The sequence below is a fragment of the Phasianus colchicus genome, chromosome 6, assembly GCF_987193195.1.
Source record: "Phasianus colchicus chromosome 6, bPhaCol1.hap1.1, whole genome shotgun sequence".
NCBI classification, from domain to species: domain Eukaryota; kingdom Metazoa; phylum Chordata; class Aves; order Galliformes; family Phasianidae; genus Phasianus; species Phasianus colchicus.
Genome location: NC_143441.1, coordinates 47,880,260 through 47,896,558, shown reverse-complemented (window position 1 = coordinate 47,896,558; position 16,299 = coordinate 47,880,260). Strand labels below are relative to the sequence as shown.

At 39.5% G+C, this 16,299-nt stretch overlaps 1 protein-coding gene across 12 annotated transcripts in view; it reads left to right on the top strand.

Annotated features, from left to right (window-relative positions):
* Window positions 1–15,502, top strand: part of LOC116238213 (sodium channel protein type 5 subunit alpha-like) — a 206,288-nt gene extending 190,786 nt beyond the window's left edge. For all 12 annotated transcript variants that reach the window (XM_090143202.1, XM_090143196.1, XM_090143195.1 and 9 more), the window contains 5 exons: window positions 6,951–7,004; window positions 8,283–8,420; window positions 8,675–8,779; window positions 9,238–9,508; window positions 10,749–15,502. In XM_090143202.1, the coding sequence (XP_089999328.1) occupies window positions 6,951–7,004; window positions 8,283–8,420; window positions 8,675–8,779; window positions 9,238–9,508; window positions 10,749–11,983 (1,803 nt within the window). In that variant the 3' untranslated portion in view covers window positions 11,984–15,502. The remainder of the gene's footprint in view (window positions 1–6,950; window positions 7,005–8,282; window positions 8,421–8,674; window positions 8,780–9,237; window positions 9,509–10,748) is intronic.
* The last annotated feature ends 797 nt before the right edge of the window (window positions 15,503–16,299 follow it).

Here is a 16,299-nt window from a genome sequence, read left to right as displayed (position 1 = left end):
CTGGATCCTCATCCTCATTTCCACCTGCTAAACATAATGAGTCAGCTTGAACGTAACTGTGAAACACAGCGCTGATCAAACTGCAGGAACTCCAGAGATTCCCATCTCTCTCCAAGACTAGAGAGAGCATATTAAAGAATGTTGTTGAAGTTCAAAGCTGACTGCAGTATTTGATCTATAAAGACAGACGTGAGCCACTTTTATGACCTTTTTCAGCAGGAAATGTAGAACATGGATAAACAGGTTGTGTACACAGAGACTGAACGTGCTGTATGACAGCAGAGCCTAATGGATAAAGCCACAGGAGAGCCATCCTCTTGTCCATGCTCTGTCACTGGTCTGCTGTGTGATCTTAGGCAAATTGTTTTTTGTTACAGTTCCATGGAGCCCTCATGTAAAGTGGTGATAATGATACTTATTTCTGTTGTTCCTAATTTGCTCTGAAGCCTAGTGATTGCAAGGGATGGGTGAATGCAAGAAGTGCTGGCTATGTTGCATTTTACGTACCAAGAGTGAAACCAATACCTTGCTATATATCCTTGGACATGGATGTTGCTGTTTTGAAATGTCTGTGATGCCACTCATCACTTCATAAATAAAATCTTGCATGCTGGGTGCTCAGTTGCTCAGTTCACTCGTCTTACAGAGACATCCACCATCTGTCCTTCAAAGAAGATGTGGACCTCCCACAAGTCCCTTGTCCTATCTTCTGCTTCTATTACATCACCAGATGCAAAAATTCTTCCTGTCAGATGCTTTTTTTCTTTATCACTGCCACATAAAATATCTTCACGAAGTAGCTCTCTTTCTCCTAGAAATTATTATTATTATTATTATTATTATTATTATTATTATTATATACTTATGTTTTCCATTCTTGGTACACATACACTTGGGTGTGTGATTTTTTGACCCCTGTCCATGGAGACTTTTCTTTCATGCTCTCTGGAAAGCAGCAGGGTTAGAATGGGCATAGCCATGTAGGGTTCTTTTCATGTCATAAAGTTGAACTGAGAGCAAGCACTTTTATCTTTTGCATGTAATTATGATATTCAGCTCACTCATGCAGGGTAGATTAACTCACTTTGAACAGCTTTAATTAGATTTTCCGTTCTATATAGTGATTTCTTTGTCTTCTACTTAAACACCCAGTGTAGCTGAGCAAAAATTTCCAGTTTAAAATACTGTGCCTCACCTGAAGCTTATCTCCTCCATGACTGCATTCCAGATGCCTCATTTGTTTGGCGAAATAAAAATGCATCAGAAGACATACCTAATATATATACATTTTTTTCTAAAGAACCCTGGAAATAATGAGACATTCAGATTTTTCTCTACCAAGAGAGTTCATGAGACCTGACTCTGAGTTAAGTAAATATAATGAACGCAGACCTGAGCAGCTTCCATCAGATATGCACTGAAATTCTAGATGGTTCCCTATCCCTGGAGGTGTTCAAGGCCATGATGGATGGTGCCCTGGGCAACGTGATCTATTGCCTGATGCAGTCTTTGGCACCTCTGCACACACCTGAGGGTTAGAACTAGATGAACATAATTGGTCATAAGTTGGAGCTCAACATATTGGGCATGTGTTACTGTTATCAAAAGAATAGTCTGATACTGCTGTTTTTCAACAGAAGTTGGACTTGATGATCCTGCAGATTTCTTTCAAACCTATGATCTTATACTGGGTAGCAGAGAAGTAGAGTTTCCACTTAATCATAGAATCATAGAATGGTTTGGATTGGAAGGGACATTTCAGATCACCTGGTTCCAATACCCTGGCTATAGGCAGGGACACCTCCCTCTAGACCAGGTTGCTCACAGCCCCATCCTGGGGCTTCCAAGGAGGGAACATCCACAGCCTCGCTGGTCAACCTGTTCCAGTGTCTCACCAACTTCACAGTAAAGAATTTCTTTCTAATATCTAGTCTAAATCTACCCTCTTCCAGTTTAAAGCCATTTCCCCTTGTCCTGTCACTACCTGTCCTCATAAAAAGTCCCTCCCCAGCTTTCCTGTAGGCCCCTTCAAGTACTGGAACGCTGCTAATTCAGCTCAGTTCCATAGGGGAGATGCTCCAGTCCTCTTATCATCTTCATGGCTCTCCTCTGGACCTGCTCCTACAGCTCCATGTCCTTCTTGTGTTGGGGGCTCCAGAACTAGGCACAGTACTCCAGGGAGAGTAGAGTATAGGGGCAGAACCACCTCCCTCGACCTGCTGGTCACACTTCTCTTGACGCAACCCGGGATATGGTTTGCCTTCTGGGCTGCAATGCAGGCTCATGTTGAGTCCTTCATCAACTGACACTCCCAAGTCCTTCTCCTCAGGGCTATTCTCAAGCCATTCTCTGCCCAATATGTGTCTGTGCTTGGGATTGCCCTGATCCAGGTGCAGGACCTTGCACGTGGCCTTGTTGAGCTTCGTGAGGTTGGAACAGGCCTGCCTCTCAAGGCTGTCCAGGTCTCTCTGGATGGCATCCCTTCCCTCTAGCTTGGTGTTGTCTGCAGACTTGCTGTAGGTGCAGATGTACAGAAGTACAGAAAGTAAGTACAGAAACTTGCAGAAGTACAAAAGAAGTGCCATAACCATGGAGTCTGCGCAGGCTGGACAAGCTCATTATGGCAAGGAGAGAAGGAATCTTAAAACCTTGCTCAGCTTCTATGGCAGATGCTGGCTCCTTTCTCCAGGAGCCAGATGCCATTAGGGTATCGATTTTGACTTTTGTCGTGCACCTGGAGCTCTTCTGTCTGCTGCTAACGACAGGCTTAGACAATAAAATGTAAAGATGACACCCACAGAAAATGGGCCCAAACATCTGGATCTCTTTTGCCAGACTCCAGCCAAGGAGTGTCAGTTACAGGCACTTCTTGCCAAATATGCTCCATATGAGCTCACATTTCATGGGCAAACTGTTGTAGGAATTGCAGGGGATCAGTTAACAGTGCAGCTCTCCTAAAAGAACAGATACATGCTGCATCTTTGTGTATGCTGAGACACTGTGTAGTAATGATGAGATAAGCATTTTGGTTAGCACCCTCAGGGATGCAAAATATGAGCTTTTAAGTGGGGCTTGTCTCTTGAGTGTTGACATTTTCAGCTTCTTTAAATGACTCTGAATTACCCTTGGATGCCTGGATATATATCTGAAAATCCAAATGGAAATGTGTAAAACAAATTCTGTCTGCCTGATGTTCTGTCTTCACTTCTACAGCAGGTTTGAAAGAAATGAAAAGCTGCTACTACAGCACCCTTAAGGCTTAATGCTATCCAGAGGCAAACTTTCTGATAATGCCATTGACAAGTTCATGAAACTTTTTCCAAACAGCATTTGCTCTTTTCCTACCTCACTGAGGATCAGTGCTGTTTTGAAAATGCCTTAACTAATACCACTGAAGTGGTCATTCGAGTTTAAAGTTTCTCAGGCTCACTAAGGACTGTCTCACAACAGATGACTAAAGTAAGATGTAGACTTACTCTACAAGTAAGAGAAATATCTTATTCATGGAGAGAGGAAAAGATCTTTATTATCATGATTTTTTAATGTATAAGAGTGAAGATTTGCTCTGCTGGGAATTTAATCCCATAACACCCTAATCTATTAGAAGAAATTATTGCTACAACCCAGTCCTTCAGTATTGCATTTTCTCTATTCCCAGAATTGCTTTGCAGATATCAACAAATAAATATCTTCAATTCCCAGCAGGATTTTTTCATTTCCATTGCAGAATCCTTGCTTTCATACTATAATAACCCCCCATGTATATTTTGCAGTGTATCTCAAAATTTCAGCAGTCCAGTGAAGAACATCAAGAGAAGAAGTTGTTTTTCACCTAGCATCTTGCTTGACTGTATAAATTAATCTTCATATACTTTGTTCTTGGATGGGAACGGACTTACATCAATTAGATCATACTACTCTTTGTCACTCTGGGTCTCCAGATAGGAAATGAAATATGATGGGAGCACTCTAAGACCAGCACACCAACCAGGAGCTGTAGAGTTAAATCAGTCCTTCAGGACAGATGGGAAGTCATGACTGAGCTGGTAAACCAGCTACAGAATGATCACGAGATAGCGGGAGGTGTCTAAGTTTACCAGGTTACATGATCTTTTGCACTTTGCTAAACAATATGCTGCATTTTACCCTCACTGAAGCTGCAAAATGCTCAAAAAATCAGCGTACCTCTGAACAAACCATATTTTGGTACAACCATAAAGGTTTATCTGTGTATCCAAAGATTGGAAGCAAGAAGCAGTTCCACGAGTGCTTTCAAAGATAGCAGAGCCCAGAAGCAATGCAAATGTCTTGGGTGCTCTGGTGTGTCCAGTGCTCAGTAGTGCCCTCCTCAGCAAAATAAATGTGAGAAGATTATTTTGTATAAAATCAAATGGAATGGAAAAAAAAAAAAAAGAAAAAGAAAAAGAAAAGAAAGAAAGAAGGAAGAAAAGAGAATGGAGTTGGTGCAGCCATCTTAAATATGTGTAATTTGGCCGTAGTGTTGGCATCTCTCTTAACTTTCAGAAGTGTCTGCCAACAGTGAGAATGCTTGAAGAAGCATTTCAGAAATGCGAGGACCAATATTTCTGTCTTCTAAACCAGTTATTTTTATTGCAGTATTGCGGCCTTTTTCTAGAATAAAAGAGAAAAAAAAATTGTTCACCCAGGCAAATTTGAAGGCTTGATTTATTTTAAGGTACCGTTTGGTTTTACAATAAATGGTTTGAGGGCATCCAGTGCCGTGCCACCTCTCCTCCTCCCCACTCGTTTTCTGCACTGCAGCTTCAACCATCAGTCAAATAACAGAACGTAATCCCATCCCAGGATTTTATCTGTAGATAATCTCATCACATGACAGTTTCAGTAAAAATGGTGCTTCTCTGGATAGCTTCCAGGCAGGATAATATCACCAACACTCCCATGAAGATTTTGTCACTTCCTTATCCGGAGTGTAAGTGGTTACTAATTCCAGATAATTTCTTTCCCCAGTGCTGTATTTCTTTCATTCTCAGTACTTCTTACCCTCCGCAGATGAAGCGCCTAGGGAAGCTTTCCAGAAGCCTGGGAGATTTTTTCTTGTCCTTCTTCTGGACTGCTGGGAAAAAGCAGAAAATTGCTGCTCTTCATTCTCTTAATATTTATTTTCATCAGGTCATTTCATCATCTGTTATCATTGCAAACTTGCAATTGTCTCTTGCTTCTGTGGTACATGTCAAGGGGCAAAATAGCTCCTCCAGTGGAAACATTCCCTCACAAGTGGGAGAAAAGCATGGACTAAGATCATATCGTTTTGTGCCATGAGTAAAAGGGTTTCTCATTGCATCCCATCCACTCTTCCTGAAGAGCAGTTTGAGCTTGAAATTGCAAGTGACTGTGATGACACCAGGAAATCATTCAGCAGATTAGAGAGAGAACAGCGAAAAAGGAAAATATTAGAACAGTTAAAGAAGATCAGTGTGTCAGGTTTAAAGAAATAACACCTGATCATTCTTGTAATTACGTTACATCTGAAGTGTGTTGTCATACGTTGCGCCACAGCACAGATTTTCCAAAGAGTTCTGATTCAGGAGGTTCATCTTTTTTATTCAGTAAATGGAAACAAATGTACTCTCTCATAAATTATTTTACATATTCTTCCTTGAGGAAGAAACATGGTTGGCCTCAGGTACGTTTTCCTTTGAATTGGTAGTGTTAAGTGGAAAAGGGAATAGCAGCATTACCTCCAGGATTTAATTTAAAAACAGAGTGGATAATGGAGCATTTCTAAAACCACTGGATATATCCAGCTCAGCACAAATGTCTGGGTTTCTGCTGGGAACTCCTGCCTAAATTCCATTTAACGTTATCTGGAATTGCATGCCTGCACAACATGGAGAAAATTCAACCTAGGTGTCAGTAGGATTTAAAAAAATATTGGGTGTGGGTCATGCATGCTAGCGTAAATCCAATTAAATTAGTGCATCTAAAAATGCCTCGTTATCTACTCACTGATTTTATATGCAGTGTAAGTCTAAGTAGGTCAGAAGTCAAATGAGAAACAACCCCAGCAGACAATTATAAAGGTAATGTGGCTTAGACCAGAGCCAGACTAAAGCCAGATATGTTTGGCATCAGTCTGTGTCTAATGAGAGGCAAATATTGACAGCAAAAAGGCATGCTTTTGCTACAGAATAACTAAAATCACTTGTGTTTCTTCTAGGAACTGACACTCCTCTGTTTTTATTACGGGCTTTAGTAATAGACACTGATTTCCACGGAGGCTGTCCTTGTTTAAATCTTATGTATTTTTTTAATAATTACAAAATCTGATTTTTATCTTCATATTTTAAAAAGTCGTATCTGAGTTGTGAAGCAGGCTGATTGTCCTTGGCCAGGCTCACACCAGTTGCCGATTGCCCTCGTGACTTTCAAGCCAGCAATGATTCATGCAGCCCCACTGGCTTTGACGTTGCCTCAATTTACACTGTTCATAAGCCATCTTTTAAGAGGGCGGAATCCAAGATTCAGTGGGACCCCAAAATGTACCCAGTGCTTGTCAGTCTGAATCAGTGTTAGAGATGGAATCCATCTTCCCTGGCCTGAGACCTGTGTGATACAGGCACTCTGAGTTGCCCTATGGAGTCCTGCTTCTTGATGGTTTGAGCTTGTTAAGGTATAAAGAAGTTCCTACTCCAGCTCCAGAAGACTTAATTGCCATGTTCCCCACTTCTATTAAAAGCCTCTGTTCTACCCCTATAATTGCATCATATATCATGTTCCTATATATGATTTTAAGTGACTAACTGAGCATGAACTGATGGATATACTTTACTTTAAAGGAGAAGCAATTCATTAGTTATGAAGAACATACTCAACACTGTGTTTTGGAAAGACATCACAATGATGATACCATCATTTCCAGATATGCTAATTTAATATGCTCAATTATGTATTTTGTGGTTTCTTTTCAGGCTACATTTAAAGGTTGGATGGATATTATGTATGCAGCAGTGGATTCACGAGAGGTAGGTCACAACAGTGAAAGAGATTATTTTCTTTTCCATTGACTTTTGCCACATTCAGGATGTTTAACAACAGCAGCAAAAATACATGCAGGCTGCCAGTCCCTATTTTACTCTGCTTGAGCCTATTGCAGACCTTCATTTTTTTGCAGGTGGTACTGAAGTCTCATGACCCTGAAATTAAATCAAATGCAGCCCACAGATTTATTCAATTAATTTATCTGTTTGTCCTGGAAAACTCCCAGCACGGAGAGGCATCTCCAGAGTGAGGCTGAGTCTACCAAAAACCTAAATTGTCTATTCTGTTTCTTCCACTCTCCCCATTGACTGCTGTATTTGCCATGGATTGAATTTTTAATTACAGGAACCTCTTGAGAAGCACTGGGATTTTTTAAGTTTTGGTATTTATTTTTAATGGAAGGAGGCATTGTCTCCTTTCCCTCTTTTAATTAATTTAAGGCACAAGATTACACTTACTGTTAAATGTTGAGATAAGTACTCATGAATTTAGTCAGGTTGAATTGACCAACAGGGAGTCAAGCCTTGAATGGAAAGACAAATGTTGAAAAAACTTCATGGCATCAACAGAGGATCACCTCTGCATGATGTTGATTTACGCACAAAAAAGATTTGGAAAGCCAGAGCCACCCATAGTGCCACTGGGCTCCTTTGCAACACCCTGATTTTTTCCTTTCTCCATTCTATCTGAGATGGATAAGCTGATGATAACCCAGAACTCTGTGGATTTCTGACTCCAGGATTGTGCTACGGGTTTTTCGGATACCATTCTTCCTTGGAAAAATTCTTCCTGATGTCAGTACTATTATCAAAACAGTTTGCATATTGAAGTCTCTATTAAGAAGATATAATTCTAAACACATTCACTCTAAATCCAGTGTTTTTCAGTAGCATCTGATTTTACTGTGATCCTACTTTTGTTTCTTTCCAACTGCCATTAGTTCATATAAGATGAGGGATAACCAGAAGACTGATTTTTTTCCCCTTCTGTGTTCAAACTGAGAACAATTTATAGGATTTATTCTGAAGTTGCACTTTTTGAGGCAGAGTGATTGCTGTTGACAGTATTATAAAATACAGCTGAATTAAACATGCCATTTCAGATACCAGAAATTGTGAAGCGCTGACTCTGCTGTGGGAGTTGCATTGTTTTTCCTCTTTCATAATCTTTGTTGCTGATGGATAGTTTTCTTTGGACTGCATTAATATTTTGATCTCTGCAGATTTGGTGTCATTTTCATGTTTTCCCTTTTCCCTCTGCAGTGTGAGGAGCAGCCTGAATGGGAATGTAATTTATACATGTACCTGTACTTCGTGATTTTCATCATCTTCGGGTCTTTCTTCACACTGAACCTCTTCATTGGTGTCATCATAGACAATTTCAACCAACAGAAGAAAAAGATAAGTATTGAATATGCTGCGCATCATCTTGGGATCACTGCTGAGACAAGGCCAAGAGATCAATTTATAAGCAGCAGCTTTGACACATTATCCACAAGATTAACATTAGCACAACTGTTCTGTGAGAATTCTACAAAATCAGAGTTGTAGCAGCCCCTCATCTCCCCACAGCAGAAGACAATACAGCCCTGGATTTTGGATGGAGGCAGTGGGGCTCTTTCATTGGAAATAACAGTGTTTTTCTCATCCTATACTTAGGTGGCCAGGACATCTTTATGACAGAAGAACAGAAAAAGTATTATAATGCAATGAAAAAGTTGGGATCTAAGAAACCTCAAAAGCCAATCCCAAGACCACTGGTAAGAATGGCATAATTCAGTTGAATAATGTGTGATAGATAGAGATTTATTTAATAGAATAAATGCTGTCCCACTTCCCAGATGAAAGCCACTTTTCTTTTACATATTATGATTTTGGACAGTATTTGCAATCCTACTTTCCTGTGTAGTATAGAATTTCCACTGTTCTGCTGTATTGACTAAAAATCCAATTTACATATGCAGTCATTCCAGTGGCCACATGTCTGCACTGAATGAATTCATGGCCTCAATCCAGTCTCTATTTTCAGTAGTTTCAAGAATCATTAGGTGTAAATGGGTTTGAAAACTCTATCATCCAACTATCCATCATCATCTTCTTGTTTCTGAAGTGCTGGTATGTAGTCTATTTTCCACTGCTTCCTGATGAATCACAAAATCATGTCATCATTTTGACATGGTTCAAATCTCCTAACTAACAATTCTTTTCTTTCCTCCAGAACAAATACCAAGGTTTTATTTTTGATGTTGTCTCAAAACAAGCCTTTGATGTCTCCATCATGATTCTCATCTGCCTTAACATGGTTACCATGATGGTAGAAACAGATGATCAAAGTCAGGAAAAAGTGAACATCCTCCACAAAATCAACATGCTTTTTGTTGCCATCTTCACTGGGGAGTGCATCTTCAAAATGCTGGCACTACGACACTACTACTTCACCAATGGTTGGAACATCTTTGACTTTGTCGTCGTGATTCTGTCTATCGTAGGTAGGTGAATCTGAATGGCAGAGAAGCACTTAAACACACAAAGTTAAAAGGCGAATGCAAACTTAATTAGAGTTGAAAGATTTGTGGGGGGAAAAAAATCACTCAGAGAACTGGATTCCAAGTGATTTTTAATATTTAAATACACTCAAACACTCTGACAGCAGTGATGAAGATAACTGGTGTCGTTGTATTGTATTATAGTACTGATTTCAATGGCATGAACATAAAACATGGTACAAAACCAGCAGCATACACTTCAGCCATGTGCTGGATAACAGTCTAAGTCAGAGAAGTAAAAAAGCCACATGAAAAGGGCACATGCAAACTGCTATTATTTTGATATTCACCTCATAAGTGTGAAAAATTTCTTCTGGTCAGCTATGGGTAGGTGCAGTGAGTCTGGCTGCTCTCAGCTTTGTGAATGTATAGGGAACATCACTGTCACACAGCTGTTATCAGAGCCTTCATGCTGTGGGCATGTCCATGGCAGCCAGTTAAGCAGAGCCATTGTGTTGGCCATAGCTGTGTCCTGTGATCAACCAGGTTGTTTCAGTGTCAGAGGAGTTGGGCCATGCCAAAAAAAGTCTCTCCCAAGTAGGGGATGAGATGGCATGAGATGGCCATGTCTCACTGCATCTGGAGACTGCTGACAGCAGACAATCTGGCCAAAGCTGCTCTGTTTCTGCAGGGAATTGAGTTTAGCCACAGGAATGCAAGCTTATTTCTTGCTAGAGTAGCCTTAGCCCTTAGTTCTTTCCCAGCTCATCAGGGAGACTAGAAAAGCTAATGAGCAAGCAACCAAGCCAGTGTTCAGTAGGAATTTGCACTATTTTGGTTATTGCTCATGAAAACAGACCCAGCACACAATGTTAAATCACAGAACTTGTTGACTTGCTAACAAAACTCTTGACCAGCTGTACTCCAGATAAATGGCTCATGACCAAAAGCTGCAGATAGTTATGTCCTATCTGACCTGATTCTGGTTTCTCATTCCCAATAGATGACTTTTCCCTTTATAAAACTGTAACTACCATCGACACCTTTGCTCAGAGTCTCAACAAAATTTGCATGGATTAAGTGACCGTGAAAACGCTAAAGATATTGCCATTCCTTTTATCTCAGGTCTTCCAGTTTGCAGAACTTTTCATTGATTTTTTTCCATAATCCTCATCGATTTCTTTAAAGGGAATCAGGGATTATTTCCAAGGTAATAACTTGCTGTTTGTCTTTTCTTTTCAAGGCACCGTACTTTCTGACATCATTCAGAAATACTTTTTCTCTCCCACACTCTTCAGAGTCATTCGCTTGGCTCGAATTGGCCGGATCCTAAGACTCATCCGGGGAGCCAAAGGAATTCGAACTCTCCTTTTTGCCTTAATGATGTCCCTACCTGCTCTGTTCAACATTGGCCTCCTGCTTTTTCTGGTCATGTTCATTTATGCCATTTTTGGCATGGCTAACTTTGCCTATGTTAAGAAGGAGTATGGAATTGATGACATGTTCAACTTCCAAACTTTTGCTAACAGCATGCTCTGTCTCTTCCAAATCACAACGTCAGCTGGCTGGGATGGTCTTCTCAATCCTATTTTGAACACTGGACCACCATATTGCGACCCAAACCTTCCAAATGCAAATGGTTCAAAGGGAGACTGTGGAAGTCCTGCTGTAGGGATTTTATTCTTTGTTACTTATATCATTATATCATTTCTCATTGTTGTAAACATGTATATAGCCATTATTTTAGAGAACTTCAGTGTAGCCACTGAGGAAAGTACAGAGCCTCTAAGTGAGGATGATTTTGATATGTTCTATGAAATCTGGGAGAAGTTTGACCCTGAAGCCACTCAGTTTATTGAGTATTCTGCACTTTCAGACTTTGCAGATGCACTGTCAGAACCTTTGCGCATAGCAAAACCAAACAAAATCAAACTCATAGCAATGGACCTGCCCATGGTCAGTGGAGATAGGATCCATTGCTTGGATATTTTGTTTGCTTTTACAAAAAGGGTGCTAGGAGAATCTGGGGAGATGGATGCCCTTAAAATACAAATGGAAGAAAAGTTCATGGCGGCGAATCCATCCAAGATCTCTTACGAACCAATAACAACAACTCTCAGACGGAAACAAGAAGAGGTCTCAGCCATCGTCATCCAGCGCGCCTACAGGAGACATTTGTTTCGGCGCTCAATGAAGCAGGCGTCTTACTTGTACCGACACAGAACTTTCGATGGCAGCATCCTCGAGGACGATGCACCCGAGAAGGAGGGTCTCATTGCATTCATGATGAATGAAAACTACGGCAGGCCAATAGACAAATCAGAAACCCTGTCCTCCACGTCCTTCCCTCCATCCTACGACAGCGTTACCAGAGGTACAAGCGAGAATCTCCAGCTGAAGTTGACAGACTCGAGCAGAAGTGATGAGGCCATAGATTGTTTGCTCTCGCCAGACAGAGATAAAGAATCAATTGTTTAAATGTCTGTTTAGAATGCTTTAAAATATTGTTTACAGAATGTAATGCTGTAACTACACAACGATTGAAGCAGCCTTTTTATTAAACATTAGTTGCGAAAGAAACAGTGGAGTTTTTACCCTTAACTACAAGAGTCTAATAAGTCATATAACCTTTGACCCTGCTCTTTTTGACTTGGCTCAATATTTATATTTATATATGCACAGGAAGAATCTTGGCAGGGTCATGGCTGTTATATCAATGGTGTGAATAGGAATATGCTAGACTGTAAAACAGTAAACACAGTGTATATCTATCCACAGATAAAGCCTGGCTGTATACATTCATTTAAGGTCTTACTCATATTAGTGTGTTTACTTATGGCAATGTATGACCTTGCATTCTAAAAAGAAAAAAAAATATATCACAGCTGCTGTAGCAAAATGTAACACTTACTGTATATGTTGTGAATGGTCTTTCATAAATTTATTATATTTGATATTTTTTTACTTAAAAAAGTCTCTTTTTCCATGGAGATTAATGATCCTTACACTCTTCATGATGAACTCTGAGTCAAGGTAATAGGAACTTGCGGGATCCCGGTTGTTTGAAGAGGAAAGTTGTTGCAAAGTAAACCATCCGGTTAGCAACATTTAACTGTTTATTACACTCAGCTCTCCCCGCTGGGACTTGCAACTGCTCATCAGCAGGAACAGAAAAAGAAAGAAAGAAAAAAAAAAAAAAGAGAGAAGGAAATTATGACAAAAATCGTAAGAGAAATTGCTTGTTTTATCCTTCAGGAACCAGAGAGTAATGGATTCTGTTTGTAAACCTGTTAATAAAAGCACTAATTTTGTAGTTTGTTTCAAGAATCTGCTTCGAATACTGCAATCAAACTCGCCATAGAAGTAGTGCATCACTTGTGTGTAGTGCTCAAGGCACCGTCTATGCTGGCAGAGTTAAGGGCATGGGATAGGCTATGTTTTCCCAGGAACACTGAGCTAAGCAGCCTTTTTGGAAACTCTGTGCATCAATATTACTCCAAAAATAGTATTATTAATCATAACAACACTGATTGGGTCACGAGGAATGGCTGCAGCAGTGTGTTCAAGAAGGTTGGAGGGGAATCGCCCCTGGATCTGTACGTAACCCTTAAGGTTTTGAATCCTTTCTTCTCAGCATTCATCTTTCATTTTATCAGATGGTAGAGATAGATGACTGGGGAAGGACAAGAAATATAGGAACCAATGATAAGAGTCCACTAGAAAATAGAAACATCCTCATTCCTGCAGGCAAAGGAATATTTACAGCTGATGCATCCATCAGCTTCAGGCCAAAGAAATGACAACAGAATGGAAGGTGGATGTGTGGCTGTAGAAAAGTATTAGAGGTTTTATGTGCTAACATAGCTTATTATTTATTATTAAACTTTCAGCTGTGGTAGAATATGAGAAAGTATCTATGGAATATAGAGACAATTCTGTCATTGCAGACAGGTTCTTTCTTTTTCACCTTCAGACTGATTGTACTTGGTTTGGTTGAACTTTGTGAAAAATCTTGAGATTTCTGTAATGAGCCATTGCACTTTAAGGAAGAGTAATTGTGCTTTTCACCTTGGAGAAGCAAAGATATCAAGAATGTATTTAAGGTGTATTGTGATTGACATTTAGTTACATCCCAGGTTGTAAAGGTGTCAAAATCCACATGGGGTTGGCAACAAGAATTAAAGCAACATGTTACAGCAAATTTTGTCTATGGCCATTGTTCTGTCCTCTAAACAAGTCAAAATGTGTAAAGACAACATGTCAAGAGGATGACTATGTATCTGTAAATACGGGCTAATTATTCTCTCCATTCATTGAGAGGTGTCTCAGGCATTCATTTGACAGTGGGCTATTGGATAATGCAGAGGATTTGCCAGCAGGATTCCTGGGGTCTATTCCTGATTCTTGCTACATGATTTTTAGGCAAATAATTGAACCTATCTGTGCCTCAGTTTACCCATCTGTAAAATGGGGGTAATAATACTTACCTACCTCACAGGGGTGTTGTCAGACTTTCTGGTTGCAAAGTGCTATAAGGGAATGAAACGTATTCTATAAGTATTATAATAATAATCATGCTCTCTTGCCCTTTTAACCCCATGTCTATGGTGTATAACATAGGGCTGTTCCTCTGGAGATTTTGTTGCCTTTAAATCTTGTATGTAATTAGATTCTAACCTAAGGGAACTACTCTTCGTTCCTTAAAGTGAAAACACTCTTTATTCTTTCCTCCCTCCTCACCATCCTTTCCCCTCACCCCCCTCTACCCCAAAAAAAGAAAATTGCTCAAGGCTTCTCAAATTAGAGAAACTTTATACGGATTCCCTGTGTATTTATGCTGTAATCTTATTCTGACTGTACATATCACCCAGAAAGAGTATGCGATTTTTATATTTATATGCATATACACACACACACACACACATATACCCATACCTATATAAGTATATTGTGAGTTTATAGAGTGACTGACACTCAGAGGACATGACTTACTGATTAAAATGTTTTGTTCTCAGTGGGATTTATTGATCATTAGAAATGAGCTGCTGCCTATAATGAAACTGTTTAATTAGGAAATAGTACATGCATTACCTGCTGAACAAGCATTTTATTGGCTGACAACTGGTAAAATTATTTTCCTTTCAAAGCTTTGGAATGAAAAAAAAAAAAAAAGGAGGAAAAAAGCTAAGAATTAAGAGGATTTCTTATCTAATTTTTACCATTCGATACGTAATATTCAAAACAAGCAACAAAAAAGTCATCCTGCACATAGCAATGCTGTGCTGATCACTGTTTTACAAATACTTTAATTATTTGCAACTTAAATTCAACTTGTATTCTTAATAAGAGTGTGGCCCTGTGATGAATGGGATGCAGTGCAAAGATAAGCTGGCAACTGGTCATACTAGAGAAGAGCTCTTCCTCGGGTCATTTCACTCATGCGTTGAACATTTCATTGCCATTGCTGTGAGATCCTGTAGTACTACTGCAATATAACTGGTTCTGGTTTTTACCCAAAATCTGTTAAAAAATAATGGTCGATTCAAAAAATATATATGAAATTAGGTCTTAACTATAGGTGTTTACAGTGCGACTTTCCTAGAAAAAAAATGAATTGTAAATTATTTTCAAAAGCTTTGTAACAGGAAGATTGCTTTTCCATTGGGTTTTGAATTTTGTTGAACATTTATTTAAAGCTGAAGAGAGAATGGTATCTTTGTATGGTATGCAGAACTCCCCTCCAAAACTTCAGATAGCCTCACTTGCAGGTTTTTATTAATGGAGATGCCAATTTGTACTCAGCAATGATATGTCCTCCCAGTACAGTGACTTAGTTAAAGACACTGACTTAATAGTTGGCCCACACTGTCTATAAGCATGAGTGCTACCATTTTTTATGTTGATTTGTTCAATAAAGGCTACCACGTGAATCACTCAAGCTACGAAAAGAGCAAGGAAAATATCAGCCAATATCATAGGACATATTAAGCTGTTTGTACCTGGAAAAAAAAAAAAATCAAGTTTATTATGTTTCTTTATTAAATAAATAAGGATAACAAATATCTTCTGTGTCAATTATTTTTTGTTATTTTATTTATGTGACTTCTCTGGCACCTTCAGCACCTTTGTTTGGGAAATGCATGGTGACTTTTGTTGGTCAGTGAAGACCCCTCCAATTCATCTTTCACTGTAAGGCTTACTACAGGGTGTTAAAGGCTTGAGCCAAAGCTTGTTGACATTCATGGAGAATTTTGGGTTTAAGAAAATAATCAATTTACTTAATGGTAGTATTGATTTATATCCACTTCAGTTACACAGATTTGGCCTTTGTTTGTTATTATTGTATTGATTATATACTAAAATGGCCACTAAACAAAGGGCAACATCCTTCCCAAATCTTGACTTCCTCAGAAATGGGAGGAACTTCAAGGGGGACAGGTGGCCACCCTTGGAGCTCTTCCCTTAGCTCTTAGAATCATAGAATCACAGAATCATTATGGTTAGAAAAGATCACTGAGATCCCCAAGTCCAATCCCAATCCGTCCCACCATGCCTACTGCCCATGTTCTCAGTGCCACATCTCCACAGTTCTGGAACGCATTTGGGGTGATCCCACCACATCCCTGGGCAGCCTGTGTCAATGCATTACTATTCATTCTGAGGAGAAATTTTTTCTAAATCTTGAAAACGTGAAATTTCCAGCTTGAAATGTTCCATCCTGAAGATATCTGAACTCTGATCTTTTCAGCACTGAGGGAATCAGTGTTATCTCTACGTTATCTCTATGCACCAAC